We start from the raw sequence: 27,944 nt of genomic DNA on the forward strand, positions 1-27,944 counted from the left end.
TTTTTTTGTTAGTAAAGTAGAAGATTTATTTATTTTGTGACATTTTAATTACACATGCCATGTTTGAGGAAAATCAAGAGCCCTGAAGGAAGTCAAATTAGATCTGAATCACGCTGCGTGCGAGGTGACCGCCCGGCACCTTGGGCCTTCCATGGGAATGGTTTTAAATGGCAGCTTTCTTCTCCTTGTAGGTGGCCATCATCTTCTTGATTTCAGCAATGGCCTTCCCTGGATTCAAGCCCTGGAGAAGGACAAGAGGATGAGCACCTCATGCTGCCAGCTGGGGAGAGGAGCCCAGGACCAGGGACGCTGCAAGCAAGTGCAAACCAGGCCCTTCAACCCGAGGGCATGGGGTGGTGACGCCAGTGCTACCTGCAGACACGTGGCAACGCCTAACTCTCCAGGCCAGAGCCCTGCCACGTGGCCTCCTGGGGCAGCTCCCTGCAGCAGGCCAATGGGGCAGGGCGGAGCCCTGTTCTCTGACTCCTCAGAGATGCCCAGGAGAGTGCCACTTCTGTGACTGCAGGCCAATGTCAATATTAGCCAGGCACCCGCCTTAACAGTGTACCAGCAGCAGCAGGAAGTGGCACACACAGCCCCCTCAGCCAACCCTTTCTAAACACTTGTAAGACAATATCCAGCCTGCTCCACTGCCCCAGCTGCAGGTGGCTTGAGGGCTGTGATGTCGGCTGCGCTGGGGCCTGGGCATGAGCCCCACAGAGCGCTGGCTTCACCCAAGCGGGGAGGCCGACTAGCAGGTCTCTGGGGAAATCAGAGGAAGACTTCAGTGAGGCCCACGAGGGAGTTCCAGGGTCAGGGAAGGAAAGAAGGAAAAAGAGGGAAGGCAAGAAGAGACCTTGAATGAAATAAAGGAGAGGCATTTTCCTGGGCTGGTGGGAGATGCTCCAGCTGAGAAGGTGCCGATGGGTGTGACAAGAGAAAGGCAGGGAAGGCCACCCACGCTGTGGGAGCGTCACCGCCTGCTCAGTCCTTTGATGACACAGAGCTGGCCTGAGGTCAGAGCTCCCTGGCACCAAGCCCAGAGTGTGATCCCCTTGCCTGCTCAGCCTGTGCTGAGGCCAGGAGCAGGTCGAAGTGTCGCAGCTTCCAGCTAGGAAGGAACGGAGCTACCTGGAGGCCCGCCTGCGAGGACAGTTGTCATTTTGAACTGCCAGATGCTTGCTGGCCTGACAGGCAGCCAACCGCAGCCAACCACACCCCCTGCCAGACCATATCATGGGCTGTGCCAGCACAATGCCCTCTGAGGAGGCTAAGAAGATAGGCAGTGCCTAGGTGGGGCACAGCCAGAGGCAGCAGTGTGTCTGTGAGGTTGGCTGGAGGCCAGCGAGCCAGGGAGCCGGGGCTGGGAGTCAGAGCCAGCGGCTCAGGGCAGGCAGCAGGATGGGCTGGTGGCTGGAGGGCAGGGCAGAGGGGATGACACTGGGGATGCACAAGTCCCCGCAGCTGCCCAGCGCTGGGGCTTCGCCTCCTGCTCCAGGCTGGACACAGGATTCTGCTCACAGATTCCTATCCTATGGTACCCGTGGCTCCCTCTGTGCCCTGTGGCAAGTAAAGGCTGCTCCAGGGGCACCCTGGGAGACAGCATTCTGGGCAGCTAGGAGTGACCTGGCCCCCAGCCCGGTGGAAATGGAAGGCACCCCTGGCCCCTCTCGCCCATCTCCAGTGATCATGTGTGCCCTCGGCCAATGGCTCCCGAGGGGTGTACGCTCTTCTGAGCTGGGCTTGGGCCCATGCTACATACCTTGGGGCAGGTCCGTGTGCAGTTCATGATGGTGTGGCAGCGGTAAAGCGAGAAGGGGTCCTGCAGCTTGGCCAGGCGCTCCTCTGTGAACTCGTCTCGGGAGTCAATCATCCAGCGATAGGCCTATGGAGACCAGGGATGGAGTGGCTGGGCCGAGGGTGGCAGACTGGCTGCAGCCCTGTCCGGCTCAGCGCCTTCTCGGCCTGTGCCTTCCTCCGCCTGCTCCCCTTTCTTCCCAGGTCCATGAATGAGGCGCCCCCTCGAGCTGCACTGTGGCTGGGGCTCCCCAACTACCCCACACAGGAGCCACTTCCTCCTGATTTCACTTCGCCCACCAGCTACCTACCGTGAAGGCAAGGATGGGGACAGCCCATGGTGGTTCCCACACCTGTCTCCTAGCAGCTGGCCATGCTGGCCTGTGTGGCTAAGCCAATGCTAGAACTGTCCAGAGACAGCCCGAGGTCAGCGTGATGTGGACCGTGGCACCCCAGGGCCAGCTGCAACACTGTTGCTGAGAGCACCCCATCGATTCCTGGTACAGGGGATACACATTACTGAACTTGTACATGGCCAGGAGCCAAAACTGTGCCCATGGCCCCACAATCACGGAGTGTCTTTTTGTGGAAAGTAAGAAATGGGAAGTTGTGTGGAAGGCCCAGACCACAAGTCTGAAAAGCAGGGCTTTCTGGGAACAAGGACCGTGACTGCACAGCGTGAACCCTGTCAGGGGGAAAGGCAGCTGAGGCACATCCCAGGTGTGCTCGGCAACCCTGCCCGGGCTGTCGCTTATTGCAAGCAATTTCCCTGCTGTCCAGCCAGGGAGGCGCCTCCAAGGACATCGCTCCATCCCCGGCCTGTACATCCCCTATGCCCAGGAGGGGGAGGCGGGAGCCTGCTCACAGACATGGGGAAGAGCAGCTCAGGGCACAGCAGGGATTGCCTGAAGACAGTGACCCAAGGCACACGGCAGACAAGGCCCTGGTTTACAGGAAGTCACGTGAGGAGGCTATGGTCAGTGACAGCGAACGATGCGAGACGGGGGACATAGCCATCCTGCCTTCCACTGCGCCTGCGTGGTTGCACGCTCGCGCTCCGCTCCCCGCCAGCAGAGGAGGGCGCCTCACCTGCATGAGCACGGCAGGCCCCAAGTACTTGTCTCCGTTCCACCAGTAGCTGGGACAGCTGGTGCTGCAGCAGGCACACAGGATGCACTCGTACAGTCCGTCCTGCAGGTGGAGAGGGGGGCGTCAGCTGACGGGACACAGCATCTGGGAGCAGGTGTACACGGGGGTGCTCCACAGACTTATCAGATACCTAAAAGTCCTCTCAATTAAAACGCAAGCACTCGCTGGATGACGGTCCAGAGACCTTAAATCCGAGGACGCGCTGCTTACTCCCCTTTAATAAACAATAACCTCTTACTTCCCAAGAACAAAATCAACAACACCACAAACATGAAAGAACCGTGGTAACCGGCAGACACAAAAGCCTGAGTGGGAGCCTAGGACAGTGGATGCAGGAGCCAGCCAAGGAACCTGCCAGTCCTGACGGAGCCCCCAGTAACCGGTGGGGTGAGGGCTCCCCGATTCCCTCTCGCAGGTTAGGAGCTGGGCCTGGGGAGGCCAGTTGAGGCACAGGGCAGTGCTGGGTGGCAGCCCTGGTGGTCTGCTCTTTCTTGCCTGCCACACCGTCTGCCCACCCAGTTCCAACCACAGAAGGGGCCGAATCGTACCCTGTGAGGCAAGAGGCGATGAACGGCTCACACCCCTGGGCCCTGCCTCCTATACCACAGACCCAGATTGAGTACCAGGCTCTTGGCTTTGGTCTGGCTCTGACCTGGCTGCTACTGCGTTTCAGGGAATGAATTAACAAATGAAAGCACTCTCTTTTTTCCTTTCAAATAAATGAGAAAAAAAAATTCTCTGTATTTTTCAATTATTTGTTAAATCTGGCATACTAATTTGAAGAGTAAAAAAATGCTTTATAAGTATCTGGTATCTGAGTAAGTTTCTATTAGCTGGAAAATATTCTCAGGGACCCTTCTGTCCAAAACTGTCAGGCCACGTCAAGGAGAGGCATGCTGGCAAGGAGCCCGCCCAACCGAGGAATGCCAGGTAACCAGCTGGACCAGAGTGGCTGGTTCTGTTGTGGGTTTTGGGGCATGTAAAATTCTGGGACTCAGAAGGGGCGGGGCTGAGCCTCGTCCTGGGAACAGGAGGGGGTCTCCAGTGTCCATCGACTCCCACCCCGACTATACTGCCACCAGTCACCCCACGAGTCAGGACAGCCCCCACCTTCCTTGATGCTTTAAGGAGGAAAGTGTAGCACCCATGGGCCCCGGCAGGAGGGCGTGTGGCCTTCCGACCAGATGCCGCTCCATGGCCTTGTCAGAGTACAGCCACCAGGCACCACTCCCAAATCCCACTGACGCACACCCTGGGAGGTGGCAGGTCACAGCTCAGGTCGTTGGGTCCTTGCCACCCACTGGGAGACACAAGTCCCAGGTGGCACTCTGGCTTCTGGCCCCGCCATGGTTGATGTGCGCACGTGTAGAGTGAACTAACAGACTATAGATCTGTCTCTTTCTTTGCTTTTTAAAGCAAAAACAAAAGCCTCCCACTAAGCCAGCCGCATCACTGCATGTGCCCCAGTGCGCCGCCTCTCTCCGAATCCCTCCAGCCCGGACAGGGAGCAGGGGCAGTGACCAGTTTCTCGCGGTCCTCTATGGACTGCAGGTACTGCTGTTTCCCCTCCTGGGACTCATCCTTCTTCTTCAGGTAGGGCTCGATGGACTTGTACTGTGCGTAGAAGTTGCTCAAATCCTGCAATGAGGAGGAAGTATGGGTTGGAGGCCGCCACCACCTTGCAGGCTGTCCGTCCCGCCTGGTCTACATGGTGACAGAGGTGAGCCTCCCCTCCTGGACGCAAGTTCCCAGAGACTGCAGAGGTGAGGCGGCCCAGCCTCTCCCTCTGCTACCGGGGAGAGAGCAGGTGAGCAGGGAACGTGGCCTAAGGAGGCAGGCGGGAATGCTCACGCAAGAGCGGCCGCTGCTCTGCCCATCGCTGATTTCCACCTGACCACTTTGTAGTCAAGGCCAAACTGCCCATGTTGGGGGCAGTCCCAGCGCTCAGACCCCGTGCCCTGGTATGCCCAAATGAACCTTGGCAAATGAACTGTGGGAGGATTCCCCACGTGTTTCTCTTCCACCAATCAAATCCTTTAATTAAACTCGGCCACATGGTCTCTGGGCTAGGGATTTTCCTACTCCTCCCAGGGACACTGGGGTCCTCCTGTTGCACACAGACAGCCACTCACACCACTCCATCATCTAATTAGCAAAGTACCTAAAGGGGTCAGCATGGCACTGTAGGTTGGGCTGCTGCTTACAATGCTGGCATCCCATATCAGAGAGCTGGTTCCAGTCCTGGCTGCTCTACCTCCAATCAAGTTCCCTGCTAACGAACCTGGGATAGCAGTGGAAGCTGGCCCAAGTGTCAGGGCCTCTGTACCCATGTAGGACGTCTGGATGAGTTCCTGGCCCTGGGCTTTGGCCTGCTATTGTGGCCATGTGGGGAGCAAACCAGGGGAGGGAGGACCACTATCTGTTGCTCTTTCAAATAAATGAATACATCTTTTAAAAAATTAGCTATAAATACTTACAAAACAAAGGCTGTGCTAAAGAACTAAGAGCCTAAGACACAAACGCACCGCCCCCCGTAAGACAAAGGAGAGCCGGAGAACTCACGGGAACAAGGTCCTTTATCACATACATGTGCGGAAGGGGGTAGATTTTGGAGACTTTGTCGAGGTTGGTGTCAATCTTGCGAGTGCACGCCAGGGTGTTGCCGCCGTTGATGTTCATGGCGCAAGAGCCACAGATACCTGAGGGGGGAGACATGCTTGGCACCTCCTGCCAGGTTCAGGTTCAAACCGGCTCCCAATCCCTGTGCCCTGTGCAAGAGGGGCAGCGACACAGGACATGCCTGCAGGAGGGGCAGCGACACAGGACATGCCTGTGGGAGGGGCAGTGACAGGGGGACACACTTGTAGGCATCTCTTTCTTGCTTCCACTTTCCAGCCAAGAACACCCATCTAATGGCTGGAGCGCTGGAAACTTTTGTGTGACCACAAGAGAGCCATGAGGTCAGAAACCGCTGACTAAAGAGGTCTCTGCATGGGGCCAGAGGGGCCTGGAGTTCCCCACCGGCTCTAGTTCCAAGTGGGTCATGTGCTTTAAGAGAAAAACCAGCTTGTTATTTTCAAGCTGGTCACCTAAGGTTTGAGCAAATGTGATACTCAAAGCAAACCACTCTTGTCCTGGTCGCTCTAACTTGAGGCCTGGACCCAGGTCGGGGATACCTGCCTCTTACCCTATAGTGTCTGTCAGTCAGCCTGGGCCTTGAAATGCCTGTAAGCACGCTTACACCGACTGCAATATGGACCAACCAACAACACAGCAAAGCAAAGCAAAGTGAACAGAAACAAGCGGCTGGCCGAGGACTCAGACAGGAGCATTTTCTCTGTCTGGACTTACTTCCTGTGGCTGGCCCAACACTTCAGAGCTTAAAAATGACGATGTAATCTAAACCCTATGTTTTGAACACCGTCAGGCTGGGGAACTGTGACCGTGACGCCTGCGCCGGGTCGTCTCACTCTGCAAGGCCACTTGCCTCGCTCCCCCAACCCTGTCTCATGTCAGCCCAGGAGGTCTGTCCTCAGGAAAGACGCCAGAGCCTCTCCCAAGAGACCCTGCACCTTGGTACACCTGGCATTCAGCTAGCGCATCTGTGTCCCCAACAAATGGCCGACACTTACAACAGGCCCAAAGAACTTCCTCTTAAAGGCTCTCCTGGGAGCCAACCCCCTTGGTAAACACAAGGGAATGAGGAGTGGGAACTACTTCAATTCTGCCTGATTTTTCTTCTTTTTGGTCCACGTGGGTTTCTTTTTGGTTCTTTGTGTGTTTAGCTCTGAAAGAGTTCCTCAGGAAAACCTTTTCAGATCACAGACCAACAGAACAGACCCCCCCCCCAAAAAAATTTAAAGCAGGACGCTGGTTGGGAAGTGGGGCAGCTGGGACATGAACTGGTGAGTGGCAAGGTGAGTATTTAGCCACTGAGCCATCGTGCTGGCCTCCCTGCTCACCCCCATTTTTTCTTTCAAGTACCACTAGAGTTTTCTTTAAATCATTCATTTTAACCTAAATTCATATGAAAAATAGACCATTTATGTCCCTGTCACATGATACCTGGTAGCTGTATTTTCCTAACATGTAAAACAAATACAGGTGCTGTGGTGCAGTGGGTTAAACCACTGCTTGGGATACTGGAATCCCATATTGGAGTGCCGGGCTTGAGTCGTGGAGATTTACTTTTTTATTGGGAAGGCAGATACACAGAGAGGAAGATCTTCTGTTTGATGATTCACTCCCCAAGTGGCTACAATAGCTGGAGCTGAGCCAATCCAAAGCCAGGAGCCTCTTCCAGGTCTCCCACGTGGGTGCAGGGTCTCAAGGCTTTAGGCTGTCCTTGACTGCTTTCCTAGGTCACAAGCAGGGAGCTGGATGGGAACAGGACTGCCAGGATTAGAACTGGTGCCCATATGGGAACCTGGCACGTTCAAGGCGAGGACTTTAAGCACTAGGCCACCGTGCCAGGCCTGTTACTTCGCTTATGACCTAGCTTCCTGCTGATGTCCCTGGGAAGCCAGTATATGGTGCCCAGGTGCTTGGGGCCCTGCCAACCCTGCCGGAGACCTGGATGAAGCTCTGTTCTCCTGGCCTTGGCCTGGCCCAGTCCCAGCTATTGCAGGTGTTTGCAAAATGAAGCAGCAGATGGAAGAGCTCTCCTCTGTCTTGCTGCCTTTCACATAAATGAGCCAGTAAATACAAGGTATTTATTTTTTATTTTTGTATTTTTTAATAGAGCTCCTTAAACTGGAAAATGCAGACCTGCATCTGGCTGTCAGCTCATGCAGTACCAGAAGCCAGCACAGTGGGAGACACTGTCCCAGCCCACCTAGAGATGTGTGCTGTGTGCCTGTGACCCTGGGAGCCAGCATGGGACATAGACACTGAGAGCAGGCCAGCATGAGCCTGCACAAGGGCTGGCACGCACTGCCACGCTGCTGGTCCCTGACCCTGCCTGCAGTCACTCCTGGCTCTGCCAGGCGCAGACACACCTCACCCTGCAGCGCCAGGCACAGAAGGAACCACTTACCTTCTCTGCACGATCTGCGGAAGGTCAAGGTAGAATCCATCTCATTCTTAATCTTGATTAGTGCATCCAACACCATGGGCCCACATCTGACAAAGAAACACCCAGGCTTATTTATGATAAGTTCAAATTTAAGCATTTCACCCTTCACCCCAGCGATCCGAAACTCCCAGGCGTGCCCGTCTGCCCTCCTCGCCGTGGGTGGTTTTCCCCATCCGGAGGCACTATGAGCGTTGCCAGGTCTGCTGGGAAGCTCACTCACTGCCCACCTGGCAGAGCAAGGCATCGGTTACAGGACGACTTCTAGCCACTGGCCCTTATTTTCTTTTAAACTCCCCTCAGTTTTCCCAGATAATTTATTTAAAATTTCTGTTTTATTTTTTGGGTCACAAACATACACAGCTAAAAATGGTTAACACATAATAGGTAAGCAAAACAGAATATGTATTCAGAGAGTGAGAGAAAATCCGTTAGTTACAGCCCCCCAGTCTAAATCTCCACGAGGGCCCTGCAGGTGGGGGCAGTGGTGTGGTGCCACAAATGCACAGCAGGCTTGGGACAGGAGGGCAGGCCTGGCCCAGCCACTGGCCAGTACATAGGCCGATGCCATGATCTGTGCCCTAGGGTCTCAGGCGTGACGCAGGGAGCTCTCCTGCGTCCCACAGTGCAGCTGTTCATGAGTTAATCTCCATGATACCCGGAGCAGCGCCTGAAGGATGCACTAGTCTAACTCCGACAATCACCGTGTGGACACTGTGGCTTTAAGGGACATTTCTTACTCTCTTTGGGTGTCAGCTCTTTATCTGTAAAGTGGGATTAGCATTTATGGCCTGGGGATCAAGGATTAGCTAAAATATGCAATTATAGCACCTGGCATGCAGGCAGGTATGCAACCAAACTAGTTTCTGGTTGCTATCTCTACTGTCATTTCCTGTGCAGGGGGTTTAATATAAGCCCCTGTCCCTGCTGCCTTAGTATTATCTGTGTTTCTGCCAGCAACACACAACATGCTTTTTACAGGGCCCCGGCTAACTGGGAGCTGTGACCCTCGGCCAGTCTCATCGTGGACAAGAGCGGCGGTCCCCGAGCACTAGAGGCTGGCCATCTGTCAGGAAGCTGTCCTCACTCACCAGCTAGTGTCTTCTCTCACTGGCTAGCTACTGCAGGACTATTCTGCCGAGTCATTCTGGGCTGGGGAAAGGCTGGACCAGGCAGACACACTGCTGCCCACTGGGACTGCCACCCGGGGGACCGCTGCACTCAGTCGCCCGTGTCCTCTGTCCCTGTTGGTGAGTGTCTTGGGAAATTCTGTCTTTGTAAAAAGATCTGAACCCATCATGATCCTATCTGTTGCTAATCCTACCCTGTCCCTTGACACTCACCAGCAGTTTCCTATTTGATTTCTAATCTCAGTAATGGAATTTTAAACATACATGAGATGAGAGTGAAATGTTTACACTGATATAGCTGAACACCTGCTCCCTGCGGTGCTATCGCTGAAAGGCCACTCCCACTATGAGCATATTTTCAATTTTCTTCTACAATAAAACACCATTTCTTCCCAAACAGCAAAACAGTTCACGAACTGCCTTCAACACTGACTCAACCCTGAGCTTCTGATTTAATATTCCCTCTTAGAGCTAATACTAGATTTTTCTAGTATTAAAGATTTATTTATTTTGATTGGAAAGGCAGAATTACATGGAGAAGGAGGGACAGACAGCAGGCTCTTCCATCCACATGTTCACCCTCTAAAAGGCCACAATGGCTGGTGCTGGGTTAGCTTGAAGCCGGGAGCCAGGAGCTTCTTCCGGGTCTCAAGGACTTTGGTCATGCTCTGCTGCTTTCCCAGACCACCAGCAGGGAGCTGGAAGGGAAGCTGGGACTCCAACCAACACCCATAATGGATGCCAGCGCTACAGGTGGAGCCTTAACTTGCTATGTCAACAGCACCAGCCCATAATAGCAGAATCTTCTATTAGAAAAAAACTAAAGCCTATTCTGAAACATTCTTTTATTCTAATGATGTGCTTTTATTCTAATGATTGTGCTTCTTGTTGAAGCACAATACAGATTTGACTTTTTAAAAAAGTTTTATTTATTTTTACTTTAAAATCAGAATTACAAAGAGAGGGTGAAACAGAGGGAATCTTCCATCTGCTGGCTCACTCTTCAAACAGCCACAGTGGCTAGAGCTGAACTGGTCCACAACTGGAATCCAGGAGCTTCGTCTAGGTCTCCCACATGGCTACAGAAACCTAAGCCTTCAGACCATCTGCTGCTGCTTTCCCATGGTCTAGCACAGAGTCAGATCGAAAGTGGAACAGCCAGGATTACAACTAGTGCCCAAAATGGGATGCTGGCAGCAGTAGGCGAAAGATTAGCTTGCTATGCCACTGTAACAGCCAAGGACTGTTTTAAACTAAACAAAGCCAGTATCGCATTTTAGAAAAATCTCAAATACAAAACTGAAAAGTCAGCCTTTAAATTCACATGACACGCAGGCACTATTAAGTAGTACTAAGGCATGGCATCAAGGCAGGTGGGGACACTGCTTGGGACAGCCACACCCGTGCTGGCTTCCCTGCTCCAGCTTCCGGCTAATGGCTGAAGTGTGTGTGTCTTGGCCTGCCAGATGAGAGACCCAGACTAGATACCTGGCTCCTGGTTTCTGCCAGGCCCAGTCCTGGCTCCCAAGAGGCAGCTGGGTCTCACTTTTTTTTTTCATATTTTGTTTTTTATTTGAAATATGGAGTTACAGCAGAGAGAGAGAAAGAAATGGTGAGAGAGATCTCCCATCTGCTGGTTCCCTCCCTAAGTGGCCACAACAGCCAGGGTTGGGCTATGCTGAAGTCAGGGGCCAGGAGCCTCTTCTGGGTCTCCCGCGTGAGTACAGAACTGCAAGCACTTGAGCTATCCTCTGCTGCTTTCCCAGGCACATCACCAGGGAGCAAGGACTCAAAACAGTGCCCATATGTGGGACTGTCAGCATCACAGGCAGAGGCTTAACTCACAATGCCACAATGCCAGCCCTTCTAACAGGTATTGGGGAACAAGATCTCTCTCGGCCTTTCAAATAAATAATTAAAAAAATGTGTTTTCTTACTTAAAAATATAATAATATATATAATTGCATTTTGTATTTATTTTTTTATATGGAAGGCAGAGAAACAGAGTTCTCATCTACTGGTCCATTTTCCAGATGCCTGCCATGGCCACGGCTGGGCAGGGCTGAAGCCAGGAGTCAACCCACTGCTCCCCTATGGAGAAGGTCCCAGTCCCCTGAGCCAGCACCGCTCTTGACGTCATGAGCAGAAAGCTGAAATCAGGAGCCCAAGCTGGGAACCGATCCTAGAACTCCAACATGGGACGTGCAAGTTTTAAACGCTAGGCAAAAAGCCCATGCGGAGCATCCGGCTTTCCAAGTCCACTGAAGGGCTGGAATTACTAAAGATGTTTCCTACGGAAGAACAGGTGGCTGGTTTAAAACCCTTCCCTACTACATACAATGCTACACATGAACATATCCATATGCCATATCAAGACCGCTCTGGGTAATCTGGGTCCCTCACATTCTACATGAATTGTAGAATCAGCTTCCTAATTTCTGCAAAAAAGGCAGGAGGGCTTTTGACAGGAATTGTATTGAATCTATCAGCCATTGTGGGCAGCCCTGCCCTTCAACAATATTCGTCCTGTAACCACAACGCAGGAAGACCATATTTATTTAGGTCTTTAATTTTGAGCTGTATTTTGAAGTTCAGTGCACAACTCTCACACTTCTGTTACATTTGTTCCTAAGTAGTCTTTTTTTTTTTTTTTTGGTTAAATTTTTGCCACTGCTTTCCCAGGCACAGTAGCAGAGAGCTGGTACTTCAACTGGCACCCATATGGGAAATTGGCACCGTGACAGGGCAGCTTTTACTTGCTGCAGTACAACACTGGGTCGGAGAACAACGAGAAGGTATATGAAAGACAGACAGCGAGAGGTAGTGACATCCATAATTCAACCCCAAACCACACAACAGCCAGACATCTAGGCCAGGCTCAAGCCAGGGGCCCAGAACTCAACCCGGTCTCCAGCACCCTCAGCTACCACACCTGCTGTCTCCCAGGATGAGCACTGGGAGCAGAGCTGGAACTTGAACGTGACCGACGGGAGACGTGGTTGCACAGAGCAGTGTCTGATGCTGTGCCACCACCTGCTGAGTTACCTGAGGTGGCACAGTTTCACTTCCTCCTCTCTGTTTGCCTTTTCTGTGTGGCCAGAACCTCCTGTACAATGTCAAACAGCAGTGCAGAGCGGCTGTCCCTTTGTTCCTCGTCTCACAGGAAAGCTCTTACTATTTCAGTTAAGCAGGCCCTGAGCAGATTTCACACAGATAAATCTTTATCTGGTCACAGAAGTTTGCTCCCCTCCCCATTTATAGAGTTTTATTAAGATCACCGTTACTGAATTAGGTACTTCCTCATAAATTAGGACTTCCTCATAATTCAAATTCTTGATATTTATACATGCACATAAAATGTAAAAATTATCCTAACCCATTGTCATTTTTTCCTTCTAGTTAGTTCTTTGCCTACTGTCATTTGGAAATCAATTTTGCCAAATGTCTTTCTGCATATTTTAAAACAGTCTTCTTTCTGTAGTCTGTTAGCTCAGTGAAAGATGCTGATTCATTTCCAAATATTCAACCAATTTTATGTTTCCGGAATAAATCCCAAACTCAGTCATACAAAATATTTCAACTTTTTGTGGACTGCTAGATTTGACGTGCTGAACTTTGTTGAGGATTTTTCTATCAATGAGTTACTTCATCTTGTTGTAATGTGTTATATATTTTGCTACCAGGTTATGTTAGACTCATAAAATGAATGGGGAAGGAATCCTTTGTTTTCAAAAGAATGTGTGTCAATATTGGCGTTAGCCCTTCTCAAACAGGAGCTCTGCTTCTCCAGCCAGGCTACCTGGGCCTTGTGGGAAAGTTTCAGATTACACATTCAGTGTCCCTGATGGACACATGGCCACTCCCGTTTTCCTTATTTTACATCGACATCGGTTATGCTAAGCTGTATTTTTCAAGGCGTTAATTTACTAAAACTCGAATTTATCACCATAAAGTTATTCATAATGATCCCTTATATCTGCAGGATCTGTGAATTGATACATCCCTTCAAACTGTAATTTCATTTTCTCTTATCTATGACCAATCTGCCCAAGTGAATTTTACTGGGATTTAAAAAAAAAAAAACCAACAACTTTGTTTTGCTAGTCTTCTTCACTATTTGTCTCTCTGTTCCTCTTCACTGCTGTACTTTATTAGTTCTAGTTTTCTGACTTTGGGTTTACTTTGTCTTCTACCTTTTTTTTTTTAGATATTTATTTCTTTGAAAGGCAAAGAAGTAGAGGCAGTCCTTCCATCTGATGCAGCTTCTCTCCCCAAAGGACTGTGATGGCTGTGGCTGGGCCAGGCTGGAGCCAGGAGCCAGGAACGCCAGCTCAGCAGCAGGAGCCCAGTGCTTGGGCCAAGATCGTTACCTCCCAGGGATGCTGGAGGAAGCTGGACGGGAAGTAGGGAAGCCAGGATCTGAACTGGTGCTGCTACACGGGATGCTGGCATCGTCGGTCGTGGCTTACCCCGTGGGCCACAACACCAGCTTCAGCTTTAGCAGCTGATCACAGGCTGGGGTAAAGTCTTCTTTGTAATTTTCCTCTTTGGGGTTCACTAAGATGTCTAAGTTAAGTATTTATCTTTCACTATTATTATTATTATTAAAGATTTCCTTATCTGAAAAGCAGAGTTACAGATATCTTCCACCTGCTGGTTCACTCCCCAGCTGAGGGCAATGGCTTGGGGCAGGGCCAGGATGAAGGCAGGAGCAGGAATTTCATCTAGGTCTCCCACGCAGGCAGCAGAGGACCAAGTCCTAAAGCCATTTTCCACTGCTTCCCCAGGAACATTAGCAGGCAGCTGCATCGAAAGTGGAGCAGCTGAAACTTGAGCTGGAGCTCATTCAGTGTGCTGGCACTGCAGGTGATGGCTCAGCCCACTGCCCCTTGCAAATTTCTGGCCATGAACTCTGTATACTCTGATCTTTACCTCTCTTCCCTGTCTATTCACTGCTACTTCAATCATTGTATTAGACTCTCTGACATGCTTCCACGTGTCAATGAGGTGATAAAAGATTGATACATGCTTCCATGTATCAATCTTTCTTTTTGAAAGATCTTTTCTTCCTCTCTGATTTTTTAAGAGTAAAAAAAAATTCTATAGATTTACTTTTTAAAATCACTGAATCTTTCCATTGTTATCTTCTTCAATCTGCTGTTAAGGCCAGTGAACTTTCTACTTCAAGCATGGCATTTTTCAGCTCCGGACTTTCCATGTAGCCTTGATATGAGTTCTACTTCTCTGCTAAGATTATGAACATATTTTCCTAATCCAAGAACAAAATTGTGTATGTAATAACTGCTTTAAAATCCCTGCCAGGCAAATGCTTCAAGGCCATTACAAAACACCAGACAGGGTGGCTTGAGCGGCTCAGGAGGCTGGACGTGTGTGACCAGCTGCAGCCTGGTGGTAGCTCGCAGCTGAAGGCTGCCTGCTCAGTGCTTCCACATGGCCTTTCCTCAGCTGTGTGAGCTTGGGGACACAGGGAATCTCTCATGTTTTTCCCATTATAAGGGTGAGTTTATTTATTTGCTTAAAAAAAACGATTTTGATTTGAATGGCAAAATAACAGAGAGAGACAGACAGATTAAAAAAAAAAGAAAAAAGAAAAAAGAATAGAGCCAGGAGCTTCCTCCATGTTTTCAGGGGGTGCAGGAGCCCAAGCACTTGGGCCATCTTGTACTGCTTTCCTAGATGCAGCAGGCAGCTGGATAGGAAGTGGGGGAGCCAGGACTCCAACTGGTGCCCATATGGGATCCTGGCACTACAGGCATCAGATTAATCCATTATACTATAGTGCTGGCTCAATGGAGTTAACATTTTTAACTTTTTCTTTTTACAGGTTTATTTTTTGTTGGAAAGTCAGATTTACAGAGAGAAGGAGACACAGAAGGATCTTTCATCTGCTGGGTCACTCCCCAAGTGGCCGAACAGCCAGAGTTGAGACGATCAGAAGCCAGGAGCCAGGAGCCTCTTCCAGGTCTCCCACGTAGGTACAAGGTCCCAAGGCTTTGGGCAGTCCTTGACTGCTTTTCTAGGACACAAGCAGGGAGCTGGATGGGAAGTGGAGCAGCCGGGACATGAGTCAGAGCCCATATGGAATCCTGGTACATGAAAGGCCAGGACTGCCGTGCCGGGCCTGGTGGAGTTATTTTTAAAATGTTGCTATTTATTTTATTTATTTGAAAGGCAGAGAGACAGAGTTCTCTTCATTGGTTCAGTTCACGAGTGGCTGCAATGGCTGGAGCTGAGTCGATCAGAAGCCAGGAGCCAGGAGCTTCTTCTGGATCTTCTATGTGGGTGGGTGCAGGATCCCAAGGCTTTGGGCCATCCTTTATTTCTTCCCCAGGATACATGCAGGTAGCTAAATGAGAAGTGGAACAGCCGGGACATGAACTGGCAGCCATATGGGATCTTGGTGCATGCAAGGTGAGGATTTAGTCATTGAGCTATCGTGTCAGATCCCCTAAATACACTTTGGTTTTCATTTGTGAGACAGTGATAGACGGAGACAGTTTCCAGCTGCTGGCTTACTCTTAAATGTCTGCAATGGCCGAGACTGGGTCAGGCTAAAGCCGGCAGCCAGGGCATTGGTGCCCATCTCCCACATGGGTGGCAGAAACCCCAGCACTGCCTCTCAGAGGGTATGTTAACAGGAAGCTGGCACTGTGGTAAAGGTGGAACTTGAACTTGGCTACTCTGATATGAAATACAGGTACCCCAACCAGAAGCCCAACCACTACACCAACCTGCCCCTTGGTTTCATCGCATTACAGCAAGAGAGTGCAGACCCGAATGCGTGCTGTGGCATAGTGAGTAAACCTGCTGCCTGCGATGCCGGCATTCCATCCTGGTTCAAATCCTGGCTGTTCCACTTCTGATCTAGCTCCCCGCTAATGGTTGGAGAAAAGCAGCACACGATGGCCCAGCACTCTGATCCCTGCCACCCTCGTGGAAAACCTGGATCAAGCTCCTGGCTCCTGGCTTTGGCCTGGCCCAGTGCTGCCCACTAAAGCCGTTTGGAGAGTGAACTAGCAGATGGAAGATCTCTCTCTCCAATTCTGACTTTAAAATAAACAAATCTTGAAAAAAAAATTAAGACAAGAAAATACACTGTACAATTTCTACTCCTTTGAATGTTGCTAAGGAGTACTTTGGCCCATCTGAAGTTACATATCAATTCTCTCATTATAATGCAGAAGCTCATCTAACACAGAAAGTCTAACAAGGCACTCAAGACTCAGGCTTTCAAAGCTTTGTCTAGATATCACAGGAGCTTGTGTTCAGGAAAAACAAAAGGCTGACTGGGGAGGATGCACTGCCCCTCGGGAGCCAGGGACTGCCTTCTGCCCTGCTTCTGAGCAGCTTTCTGCTACTCGCCGGGAGGCAGCGGGTGATGGGCGGAGCAGGGGCTCCTGCTGCCCAGCGCCCCTCTGCACGGAGCTCCCGGCTCTGCCCAGGCCCCAGCTCTGCTGCTGTGGGTATCTGAAGAGCAAACTAGTGGATGAAGATCCCCTCTGTCTCTCCTTCTCCATCACTCTTGATTGTTTAAGCTTCACGGGTGAGGCGCCTGGCTGTGCTGGCAGAAGCAGTGCAGAGCAGCAGGCCAGCTCTGGTTTCTTAGCGTTCTCACTCCCCTGGGCTACCTGTGGGGTTGGTAACAGATGGAAGAGCAGTGGTTCTGCGAGACACAACTGGAGGAGGCTCCACCTGCTGTGCCGCTGGTATTGAGGCTGGAGGAAGGGTGTGGCCCAAGGAATGAGGCCCTCAGTTTCAGTCCGGTAAGAAACAGGTCCGCAGGCCCACAGCTCAAGAAGCTAATCTCTGTCCAAAGCCTCAAAGAACAGAAAAGGCTTCCCTCTAGTTTCCAGAAAGGAACGTGGCTGCCAGCCTCCCAATGTTAGTCTGTTGGGCCCCAAGCAGCCTCCTGACCCTGAGAACTGTGACGATAGTAACTTAATGCTGTTGTTACAGCCACCACGTGGGAGTCAGTCGGCTCACACAGGTGCAGAGGACTTGCAATATTTTAACCCCATCCCCACTTTGTCCCGTCATCTTGTCAGCCACTTTCCCGGGGTCTCTCATTAGCATAGCTACAGAGGCCAAGACACACCCGACATCATGACAGGCCGGGCGTTTCACAAGTGCTAACATGCCAAACACCTTCAAATGCGCTGCAATTCACCATCCTTTTATCTGGAGAAATAAAGGGAATTTTACACACAGGTTCTCCTGGTACAATCTGGCTCACCGACCCCAGCGTCACGGGGTGCATGTGAACTTGGAGCATCCCGAGGGGGGAGGAGCGTGTCCCAAGGCAGCCAAAGGGCTGGCGCCCTCCCTGTGCTCAGCTCCGGCCCCGGAGGAACTCACTTGTTCAGGTCAACTTCATAAGTCTGCATCCGTGGCTTATCGCCAGCCTTGTCAGGGTCCCATCTGTAAATGGCGAATTTTTTGATTCGGGGAGCAGTGGCTGCGGCTGTTTGGGCCCTTCGACAGGCCTGGAATGTGAAAGGGAAAGAGACATTAGACACGCAAGAACATCCCTTCCCCCTGTGGTAACACCGGAGCCGGGCTGCGCCTGGCTGGCAGTCTTCCCCGAGAGGACTAGCAGGCACTGGCTAGCTCTCTCGGAGCTGTTTCAGGGTCTTGGAGGGAAGCACCAAACACGGTCCCAGGCTCAGGAGCAGTGTAGCCTGCAGACAAAACTTACGTCTTCACACAATGTACCAAGTCCTGAACCAAACTGAAATATTAATAACCAAATCTAAGAGTGACAGTGACTGGGGCCAGTGCTGTGCTGCAGCACGTTAAACTGCTGCCTATAACACTGGCCTTTCAGAGGGCTGCTCCACTTCTTCCTTTTCTTTTTTAAGATTTATTTATTTTTATTTGAAAGGCAGACTTACAGAGAAAAGGAGAGACAGTCCTGTCATTTGCTGATTCACTCCCCAAATGGCCACAATGGCCAGAGCTGAGCCGATCTAAAGCCAGGAGGAGCCAGAAACTTCCCCTGGGGCTCACCCAGTGGGTGAAGGGGCCCAAAGACTTAAGCCATCCTCCACTGCTTGCCCTGGTCATAAGCAGAGAACTGGATCAGAAGTGGAGCAGTTGGAGATGAACTGTTGCCCATACGGGATGCCGACACTGCAGGTGGAGGACTACCATGCTATGCCACCACACTGTCTGGTCCAGCTCCCTGCTACACTGCTACACTGCTGGGAAGTCAGTGGAAGATGGCTCCCGCCATTCACATGGGAGGCTTGGAAGAGGCTCCTGGATCTGTTCTGGCTCAGCCCTGGCCACTGTGGCTTTTGGAGAAGGGAACCAGCTGATGAAAGATCTCTTTGTCCCCTCCCCTGCCTGGGTCCCTACAACCCTGATTTTCAAATAAATAAATAAATCTCTCTATCCCCCTTCCCCTTTTAAGGGTGGGGTGGTGACAGTGATGGGAAAGTCCTGGGCTCTCTAGAGAAACACAGTAGATTTAAATTTGTGTCGGAGGTCAGCGAAGGCTGGGTCAAGTGATGTTTATGCTGAGTCCCAGGGAAGACGGATTCAGGGAAGGATGAGGGGACAGCACGAGGAAGGCCATGGGGACCCAGGGCACGTGCAGAGTCCATCTGAGGAAGGAAGGGGTGTGGCAGCCGTGAGACGCAGGACACACTTGGGAGCTGAGTTTCGATTTTATCCCCAGAGCAATGAGATGGCAACAAAACCTAGAAGATCAGCTTTCCAGTGGAACAGGTAGCCAGGGGTCGAAGCAGAGAACCGTCTGCGTGTGGCCACGAAGCCCCTGGAGGACCAAGAGCTGAGCTCTGCTCGCTCGCTCTGATGACTCGAATCCAGACACCTCCATTCCCCCCAGAACTCAGTCTCTACCGTGGGGTACATGCGGGGGCTGAGGAGTCCAGGAACCACCACAGGGGCTGCCGGCAAGTGGTGGGAAGGGGGAGAGATCGGACTCTACCTCCTTGCCCCCAAACCACTTCCCCCAAAGGACACATTTGCAAAAAAGGGTGCTGTTGCCCAAAAGTTTTATATTTAAATTCATTCTCATTTTTACAGCCACTAATTTTCACTGCCAGGCTTCCTACTAATTATTCTGCTGAATCCTCATGTGAAAGGTGCGCAGGACGGGCAGGGAGTGCCGGCAGGTGGGCGCGGCCAGTGTGGCCTCCAGGTGTGCTCTCCCCTGGCGCCTCCTTGGCTCTCCTCCCCGACCATCGTCTCTCCGCCCTCGGCTCCCCAAGTGTCACAGCCCTCTCCCAGCACCCTTGTCAGGCCTACAGTGCTTCAATCCACGGTGGGGAGGAGTGAGGAAGGCAGCAAAAGCTGAGGATCAGACTGACAGAAGAATGTAGTCTTAAGAAGAGTACCTTAAAGTGCTCAACAGGACCACTGTCACAACAAGTGCCCCTCTGCTTGGCTGGCCCCCGCCGGGAGGCCCTCTCCCCGCTGCGCAGACCCAGGGAGGTGTTGACCATGGCTGGTCTTGCTGAGCTGCTATTGGGGGGACGGGCAGGGAAGGATCCCAGCAGTCCACACAGCGATTTTAAACTGATGCTTCAACAGCCATACAAACTCAGACTGCATTTCAGGCAACTCCTTCATAAACTGTTAATTAAATAAGAACAACAGCTCAGGGTCCGGCATGGTGGCCTAGCAGCTAAAGCCCTCGCCTTGTACGCGCTGGGATCCCATATGGGCACCAGTTCGTGTCCTGGCTGCTCCACTTCCCATCCAGCAATCTGCTTGTGGCCAGGAAAGCAACAGAGGATGGCCCAAAGACTTGGGACCCTGCACCTGCGTCGGAGACTCGGAAGAAGCTCCTGGCTTAGGATCAGCTCAGCTTCAGCCGTTGCAGCTGCTTGGGGAGTGAATCAAAGGATGGAAGATCTTCCTCTCTGTTTCTCTTCTTCTCTGTATATCTGACTTTCCAACAGAAATAAATAAAGCTTAAAAAACAAAAAACAAATTTAAAAAAAAAAAAAAACCTCTGAAGGTTAACCAAGAAATTCAGTGGTGTTTGTTATTTGCTGGCCAAAATGCCCCAAATTAACTGAAGCTGAAAAGACAAATGTCAGCTTTGAGTCTGAAAGAACAAACACGAGGACAGTGAACGTGAAGAGGAAAGCCGTGTTTCAGCAGCCAGGGGCAGAGGTCATTAACGAAAGCAAAGTCCTGTGTGCCAATGATCCTGTTTGCACCAGCCACGCCATTTTGTAAAACATGAGCGTCTGGCTACCGCCACCTGGTGGTCTTTTGGAGGAAGTGAAAGACGGAAAGCCTTGAAGATACTCCTAGCCAACAAGGCAGGCTGCATTTCAGCCTAAGATGCAATAAGGTACAATAAATTACATTGGGATCCAACAACTAGTTTACTTATTTTCATTAGCTTGAAAGGCAGAGCTCTTCCAGCTGCTAATTCACTCCCCAAACGCCCCCACAGTCAGGGCTGGGCTGGGCCAAAGTCAGGGGCCAGGAACTCCACATAAGTCTCACAGCGGTGGCAGGGCTGAAGCATCACAGCCATTGCCTGCTGCCTCCTTGGGGCCTGTCAGCAGGATGCTGGATCAGAAGTGTCACAGCTGGGCCTCAAACCAGCACTCCAATGGGACGTGGATGCTGCAAGCGGAGGCTTAACTTGCGGTGCCACAATGCTCACAACTACTTTTTTTTTTTAAAGATTTATTCATTTTATTACAGCCAGATATACACAGAGGAGGAGAGACAGAGAGGAAGATCTTCCGTCCGATGAGTCACTCCCCAAGTGAACCGCAACGGGCCGATGTGCGCTGATCCGAAGCTGGGAACCAGGAACCTCTTCCGGGTCTCCCACGTGGGTGCAGGGTCCCAATGCTTTGGGCCGTCCTCAACTGCTTTCCCAGGCCACAAGCAGGGAGCTGGATGGAAAGTGGAACTGCCGGGATTAGAACCGGTGCCCATATGGGATCCCGGGGCTTTCAAGGCGAGGACGTTAGCCACTAGGCCACACTGCCGGGCCCTCACAACTACTTTTAAAAGATTTTTATTTTGAAAGCTAGATTTACAGAGAGAAGATACAGAGCTCTTCCACTCGCTGGTTCTCTCCCCAAATGGTCACAAGGGCCAGAGCTGAACCTGAGCTGAACCTATCTGAAGCCAGGGGCTTCTGGGTCTCCCACATAGGTGCAGGGGCCCAAGGACCTGAGTTATCTTGCATTGTTTTTCCAGGCATAAGCATGGGACTGGATTGGAAGTGGAGCAGCTGGGACATGAACCAGTGTCCACATCGGATGCAGCACCTCAGGTGGAGGATTAGCCCCCACGCCAGCACACCGTCCCAGTGCTCACCGTTTTCAATGCATAATTTGATGAGTTCATACAAACTAGTAAAACCCTACTACAATTATGACAGAAGGCTTCCATACAAGGTTTCTTTTTTTTTTAGAAGGTATTTTTTTTTTTTTAATAAAGATTTTATTGTTATTGGAAAGACGAATATACAGAGAGGAGGATCTTCCATCCGATGTTTCACTCCCCAAGTGAGCCGCAACGGGCCGGTACGTGCCAATCCGATGCTGGGACCAGGAACCTCTTCCAGGTCTCCCACGCGGGTGCAGGGTCCCAAAGCTTTGGGCCGTCCTCGACTGCTTTTCCCAGGCCACAAGCAGGGAGCTGGATGGGAAGTGGACCTGAGGGGTTAGAACCGGCGCCCATATGGGATCCCGGGGCTTTCAAGGTGAGGACCTTAGCCGCTAGGCCACGCCGCCGGGCCCCAAGGTTTCTTTTTTTTTTTAAAATTTATTTATTTTTATTGCAAAGTCAGATATACAGAGAGGAGGAGAGACAGAGAGGAAGATCTTCTGTCTGAAGATTCACTCCCCAAGTGACCGCAACGGCCAGAGCTGTGCCGATCTGAAGCCAGGAGCCAGGAATTTCCTCCAGGTGCAGGGTCCCAAAGCTTTGGGCCGTCCTTGACTGCTTTCCCAGGGCACAAGTAGGGAGCTGGATGGGAAGTGGAGCTGCCGATGCCCATATGGGATCCCAGCACGTTCAAGGCAAGGACTTTAGCCACTAGGCCATGGTGCTGGGCCCAAGGTTTCTTAGGGTGGGCATTTGGTATAGCAGTTAAAATCCTATCTGGGATGCCCTCATTCTACATCAGAGATAATGATATTCTCTTCTCTGCCTCCCATCCTTCTTTCATTAGTTTTTGATATAACATATTTCAAATTTCTATTACAATAAAAAGGGCTAATAGCTTTAGCAAGTAAAAAGCAAAATGACTGGTTTCAGAATTTCTGGTTTTCAGAGACTGAAATTTGCAAGGAATATTTAAGAATTAACTGCAGAAGTGCCAAAATGAAAAGAGTAGTAAGGCCCAAATCAGTCAAAAGTTGATGGGGATTCGAACCATGCTGGTGGCAGTGGCGGTGCTGAGAGCACCCAGTGTAGGACAAAATCGGGGCAAGGTGCTGTGGTGCAGTGGGTTAAGCTAGTCGCAAGGCCACATTCCACAGAGTAGCAGCTGGAGCCCTGGCTGTGCTTCCCACGAGCTAATGCCCCTGGGAGGCAGTAGCTAATAGCTCAGCTGTCTGGACTCCTGTCACTCCCGTGGGAGACCTGGATGGAATTCTGGCCCCTGGCTTCAGGCTGGCCCAGTCCTGGCCATTGCGAACATTCAGGGAGTTAACCAGTGGGTGGAAGCTCTCTCGGGGTGTCTTTCTCTCTGTTATACTGCCTGATGTAACCTGCTCACCGAGTGGCCAGGGAGACGTGGCAGTGTCATGGATGCCTGCAGTTTTGGGTCCGAGCCTGGAAGATGTAGCAGTCATTTACTGGGACAGGGATGGAGAAAGCTGGGGTCTTGGGTGGGACGGGAACAGGAGAACGGCCCACACTGCACGATGTCTTAATATCCACGTGGGGCTCTGAGGATGGAACTGAACCTGGAGCTCCTGGGCAGGCTGGCTGGGGATGTCGGCTTGAGCGTCATCAGTAGCCATGGGCACTGACCCCAGACAGCCCCAGGAGCTCCGACCAAGAGGCCAGAGGCTGGCGGGACGAGGAGCAGCCGCGTGAGGAAGCCATCACTGGGCCTGGGCTGTCCTGAAGCCAACTGAGCCGGTTTTGAGGAGGTGTGGGCAACAGTGACAAACACTTCGCTGGCCATCACACGTGAGTCTGAGCTGAGCAAGTGCAGCGATGTGGTGACTGGGACAGGCTCAGCAGCAAACGGAGAGATGAATTTTGCACAGGAGGCTTAAACAGCTCTTCTGAAACACTCTTTCCGTTAGAGATGAGTAGAGAATAGGCTGGGAGAAGACAAGGGAAGAAGACAAGGGAGAAGACAAGGGAAGTGACAGCCTGCCTATGTGCTAAGGATAATGAGCTGTGCTTTCGGCCAGAGAGAGGGACAGAGTGCGGCAGTGTGGCATCGCAGCTAAAGCCACTGCCTCCAGTGTCTGCATTCAGGTGGCTGCTGGTCTGAGACCCGGCTGCTTACTTGTGAGCCAGCTCCTTGCTGATGTATCCCGGAAAGCAGTGGGAGACGGCCCTAGTGCCTGGGCCTCTGCTCCCACATGAGAGATCTGCAAGAAGCTCCTGGCTCCTGGCCATTTGGGAAGTGAACCATAGGTGGGTGGAAGATTTTCCCTGTAACTCTGATTTTCAAATAAATAAATCTAAAACAAAACAACAAATAAAAAACAAATACCATACAAACAAAAACAGAAAAAGCCAAAAGCGCGTGAGAAAGGGGACAATTACGGGAAGACCATCCTTGGATGGGTGAGGGAGGAGGGCGCATGGCCCCAGGGAGGGGCTGGCTGGAGGGGCACTGATGGTGCTCCTCCTGATGGGAGGCAGAGGGCGGAGAGCAGACGGACAGTGAGGTCCCCGACCCCGACTCTCCCAGTACATCCCGGAAGAGGGCCCTGCAAATACACCGCTACCTCAGTCACCAAGGCAGTCACCGCTACCTCAGTCACCAAGGCACGGGCACATTTTAGAAAAGCCCATACAAGATTAACTTCCTAGTTTGTTTCTTTTCTTTTAAAGATTTATTTATTTTTATTGAAAGGCAGATATACAGAGAGGAGGAGAGACTGAGAGGAAGATCTTCCATCCTTTGATTCACTCCCCAAGCAGCTGCAACAGATGGTGCTAAACCAATCCGAAGTTCCGAAGTCAGGAGCCAGGAGCTTCCTCCAGGTCTCCCATGTGGGTGCAGGGTTCCAAGCCTTTGGGCCGTCCTTTATTGCTTTCCCAGGCTGCAAGCAGGGAGCTGGGTGGGAAGCGGGGCTGCTGGGATTAGAACCAGGGCCCATATGGGATCCTGGCGCATGCAAGGCGAGGACTTTAGTCACTAGGCCATGGCACTGGGCCCTAACTTCCTAGTTTGTAATGAAGCAAGGGAACCAACAACCAGACCGAGGGGAAGGGTAAACTCCGGACCCTGTAGAACACTGCTTCTTCTTCCTCTGGGAAAGTTAATCCTGAGGGAGCAGGCAGGGACCAGGCATGGGGTGGCACAGAGGCGAGACAGGAAAAGAGAGAGAGAGGTAGGGGAAGAGGGAGTGGCGCTGCAGGTGCCATGAGGTCTGCAGGGAGATACTCCTGGGACAAGCAGAAGACATGGCAGGTACAGGCTGGTTTCCCAAACTCATGAGTGGCACTGGTTCCGACCCCTGCACTGCCACCTCTCCTGCCTGTCATCTGTGTACCCACTGGCCAGCTGCTTTGGGCAGAATTCATAGCTACACTGTGAGGTAACTGGACAGCTGTCGCTGTCCTGCAGCAATGGACTTGGTGCACGGAGCCAGTAGTAACACACATGGACTACTGACTGATGATCAATAGCCCAAATTTATTACGGGCAACAGACTTTATACACTGAGGGTCATATAGGATTAGGGCAGAGATACTTAGCTCATCAACAAACCCATCAACTATTTCTATGCCTTTGGAAGTCCTTTTGTCTTGTATATTACTTTCCACTCAACTGTTCTTATACAAATGATATCCCATCAGGTACACAAAAGGTAGTCATTCAGTTGTTCTCATGCAAAGGATACCCAATCAGTCACACAAGACACCCATTCAGTTGTTTATCATACAAATATTGTCCAATCAACTGTAATCCTGTGCCTTCTAGGGTCACAACATCCTCCTACAGATAGCCATGCTCCTAGCACAGCCAGGAAGGTGAGGTGGGGGTCATTCCTGTTTTCTAATACTGGCAATGTCTCCAGGTTATTCTTAGCAGCACACAGACAGACCCTAAGGCCTGGGAATGCTAGCAGCCATGAGACATGCAGGCAGCTCTCACCCTCCCACAGATCAGAGTCTAGATGAAGAAAGGAGGAAACAAACAGACAGTTAATGCGTTACAGGCAGAGGTGCGGTAGGGGTGCACACTGCATGTGAGGGGGTTGCAGGGGCGAACCTTCCAGAGGCCCCTGGATTCACAACACTGAGGACAACACGTTCCTGCAGGAAGGGCCTGTTCTGCAGAAATCTGACCTCCTCTGCCAACAACTATGAAAGGAACACGGTCAGGGTCAATCCGGGCTCCAGGGCTGGGGGAGCAGCTCACCCCTGTCGGACAAGGCGGTGGGTAACAGCGAATGGCTAGTTGGGTTCCCACGCCACCTGGGGAGCGTGGGCAGAGCCCAGGCGCTGTGTTCTGTGTCACACAGGGTGGCACATGTCACGATGAGAGCTCTGTTGCATCTCTGCACATGAATTTCATGAGTTTCTCAGATACCAGGTTAAAACAAAAACAAACAAAACCCTGTCCCTGATCCACCCATTTGGGGGGTGCGGGGGTAGCCTCCGTTTAAGAATTCCTGTTTGCACAGAAGACACCGTGAAGCGGTTGTAAGTATTTAGCCCCCTGTGGCAGGCAGTGCCAGGTTCTCTGCCTGGTCAAACTGTTCCTGTTTAGAATGCAGTCCAAAGTGAAACCCATCCCAGCCCACTTCCCCTAGTAACAGCAGCGCCCAGCTCTGTATCCCTCGCCCCTGCCGGCACGAGGAGGGCAGCAAGTGGATCTGTGGGAGGCATCGCAGCGCCCTCCACCCAGGACCGGAGCCTGGGGGCGGGCAGGGTGGGGAGTTAGTTCCTCCAGCGGTGCCTTTCCTGCGCTATCTCGACCCTCCTTCCAGAGTCCCTCACCCCTGTACCCTGGCAGAGTGACCTGGCTCCCCCAATCCCCAGGGTTCACACCCTACAGGTTTCCCCTGTCTTACAAAGGCGATAGTTTGATGGCAAAAAAAGGACTTGAATCCAAATGTGTGGGTTCAAGTTCTAGTTCCCACAGCTGCTCGCCGGCCAGGTGACCTTGAGCCTCTCCAGTTTCCTCCTTGAGATGACTTTTTCCTTTTAAAATGACCTCTAGGAGGTGGTGGCCGCGCGGAGTCGGGCTGCGAGGCAGGATAACGGGCGACGATGCTCCTGGCCACCCAGCACAGCCCTGCGCGGGTGGCAGGCGGTCCTCCCCCTCCGAGGCCCAGCGCTCCCGCGGCCTCTCCGCGGCGCCCCAGGCAGTCCCCGTAACCTCCCTGCCTCCCCACGGCCTCCGGATTCGCGGCTCACCTGCAGACAGGCTCTGCCAAGGGCTGTGGGCGCGAGCCGGCGCCTCAAGGAGACCCCGACCACTGCCGCCATCTTGGCTCCTGACGTCAGCCCCGCCCCTTCACCCTGAGGCCGACCGCCGCAGCTGTCCCGTGGAGCACCGCGGCGCAGGGGCTTCCTCCGGGGACCCGCTAGCCAAGCAGGAGCCACCGAGTGCAGGCCACAGTGGGCATGCGCAGGTACGGCCGACGCGGGCGCATGCTCACTTGGCGAGTCTGAGGTGACCTTCCCAGAGGGACGGGGAGGAGTCGGAGAATTGGGGCAGTGTGGGGGCGGGGCTAGACTCAGAGGGGGCGGGGCCACCGGACCTGCTGCGTGGCCCAGATGTTAACCCGTTAGTTCCTGAAAGTTTTTTCAGTCACCACACTGGTTTATAGTAGTAGGTTTTAACTCCTTCAGTCCCGGGAAAATGAGGACAGCTGATGAATGGGACAGATGACATAGGTGTTCACGCATGCATTCATAGTGTATCTGGGGCCCCTGCTTCGTGGCGTTGGCGGCAGCGCTGGGTGTGACGGGGGATGCTGTGTGGAGTGAGCCACTTACTGAATTACCTCTCTTTTGGCAACGAAGGGACCCCAAGTCCTTGGTGGCTTCCTTAACCTGTACCAGCGCGGGGCGTCAGGGACCCCTTCCCTGTGCCATCTACCGTCTGTGCGCAGGCACCCCAGCGGCTCTCTCCAGCCCCTCCACCGTCCCCTCTCAGGGCCTGCCTCACTGGGGGGCCTGATTTCCCGGGCAGGCCTTGTCCTCTGTGCTTGGTCCCCTCTGTCACCCCAGGTGTTCAGGTGGGACGTTTGGGGCCTCCGTGTCTCCCAGCAGTGAGGTTTCTCGCTCTCTGTCCACGTGGTTTTCACATCTTGGAAATGTCTTCATGGGCTCTGGTTTCCACACTCACAGCTCAGCTGGATGCTCCTGGGGAAATGCCGCAGGAGTGGGGGGAAGGGGTAACGACGGGGGTCCGGGCCTGGAACCCAGCTACACTGCCACTTCAGCTTTCCTGGGCCCCAGCTTTCCCCTGGGTTCTTCCTCGCCAGGCCATGAGACCTTGGCTTAGGGTCTCCTTGCCTGGGTCACAGGGGGCTTGGGCCGGTTGATTTAAGATTCTGTGATTCACGTGGCTGTCTTGGGTAGCCTTGACTTTCCCGGGCCCTGACCCAGCACTGTGCATA

General features: G+C 52.1%; 1 protein-coding gene across 1 annotated transcript; it reads right to left on the minus strand.

The window, feature by feature from the left end:
• Nucleotides 1-26,904, minus strand: SDHB (succinate dehydrogenase complex iron sulfur subunit B). The gene is made up of 8 exons (XM_004592325.4): nt 26,734-26,904; nt 17,524-17,651; nt 7,982-8,067; nt 5,509-5,645; nt 4,468-4,584; nt 2,887-2,988; nt 1,763-1,885; nt 1-241 (listed from the first exon to the last, which is right to left on the minus strand). Exons 1-8 carry the CDS (start codon nt 26,803-26,805, stop codon nt 164-166), a joined length of 843 nt encoding a protein of 280 aa, XP_004592382.1. The 5' UTR covers nt 26,806-26,904; the 3' UTR covers nt 1-163.
• Nucleotides 26,905-27,944: the final 1,040 nt, after the last annotated feature.

This window comes from Ochotona princeps, chromosome 2, assembly GCF_030435755.1.
Source record: "Ochotona princeps isolate mOchPri1 chromosome 2, mOchPri1.hap1, whole genome shotgun sequence".
Lineage (NCBI taxonomy): Eukaryota > Metazoa > Chordata > Mammalia > Lagomorpha > Ochotonidae > Ochotona > Ochotona princeps.

Bases quoted from the DNA above. Each gene is read 5' to 3' on its own strand.
- SDHB (XM_004592325.4), bottom strand. From the start codon at position 26,805: ATGGCGGCAGTGGTCGGGGTCTCCTTGAGGCGCCGGCTCGCGCCCACA. The intron at 4,585-5,508 runs GTGAGTTCTCCG...TCCTCATTGCAG, and splicing joins TGATAAAGGACCTTGTTCCC to GATTTGAGCAACTTCTACGC. The intron at 1,886-2,886 runs GTGAGGCGCCCT...TGGTCTCCATAG, and splicing joins GGCCTGCCGTGCTCATGCAG to GCCTATCGCTGGATGATTGA.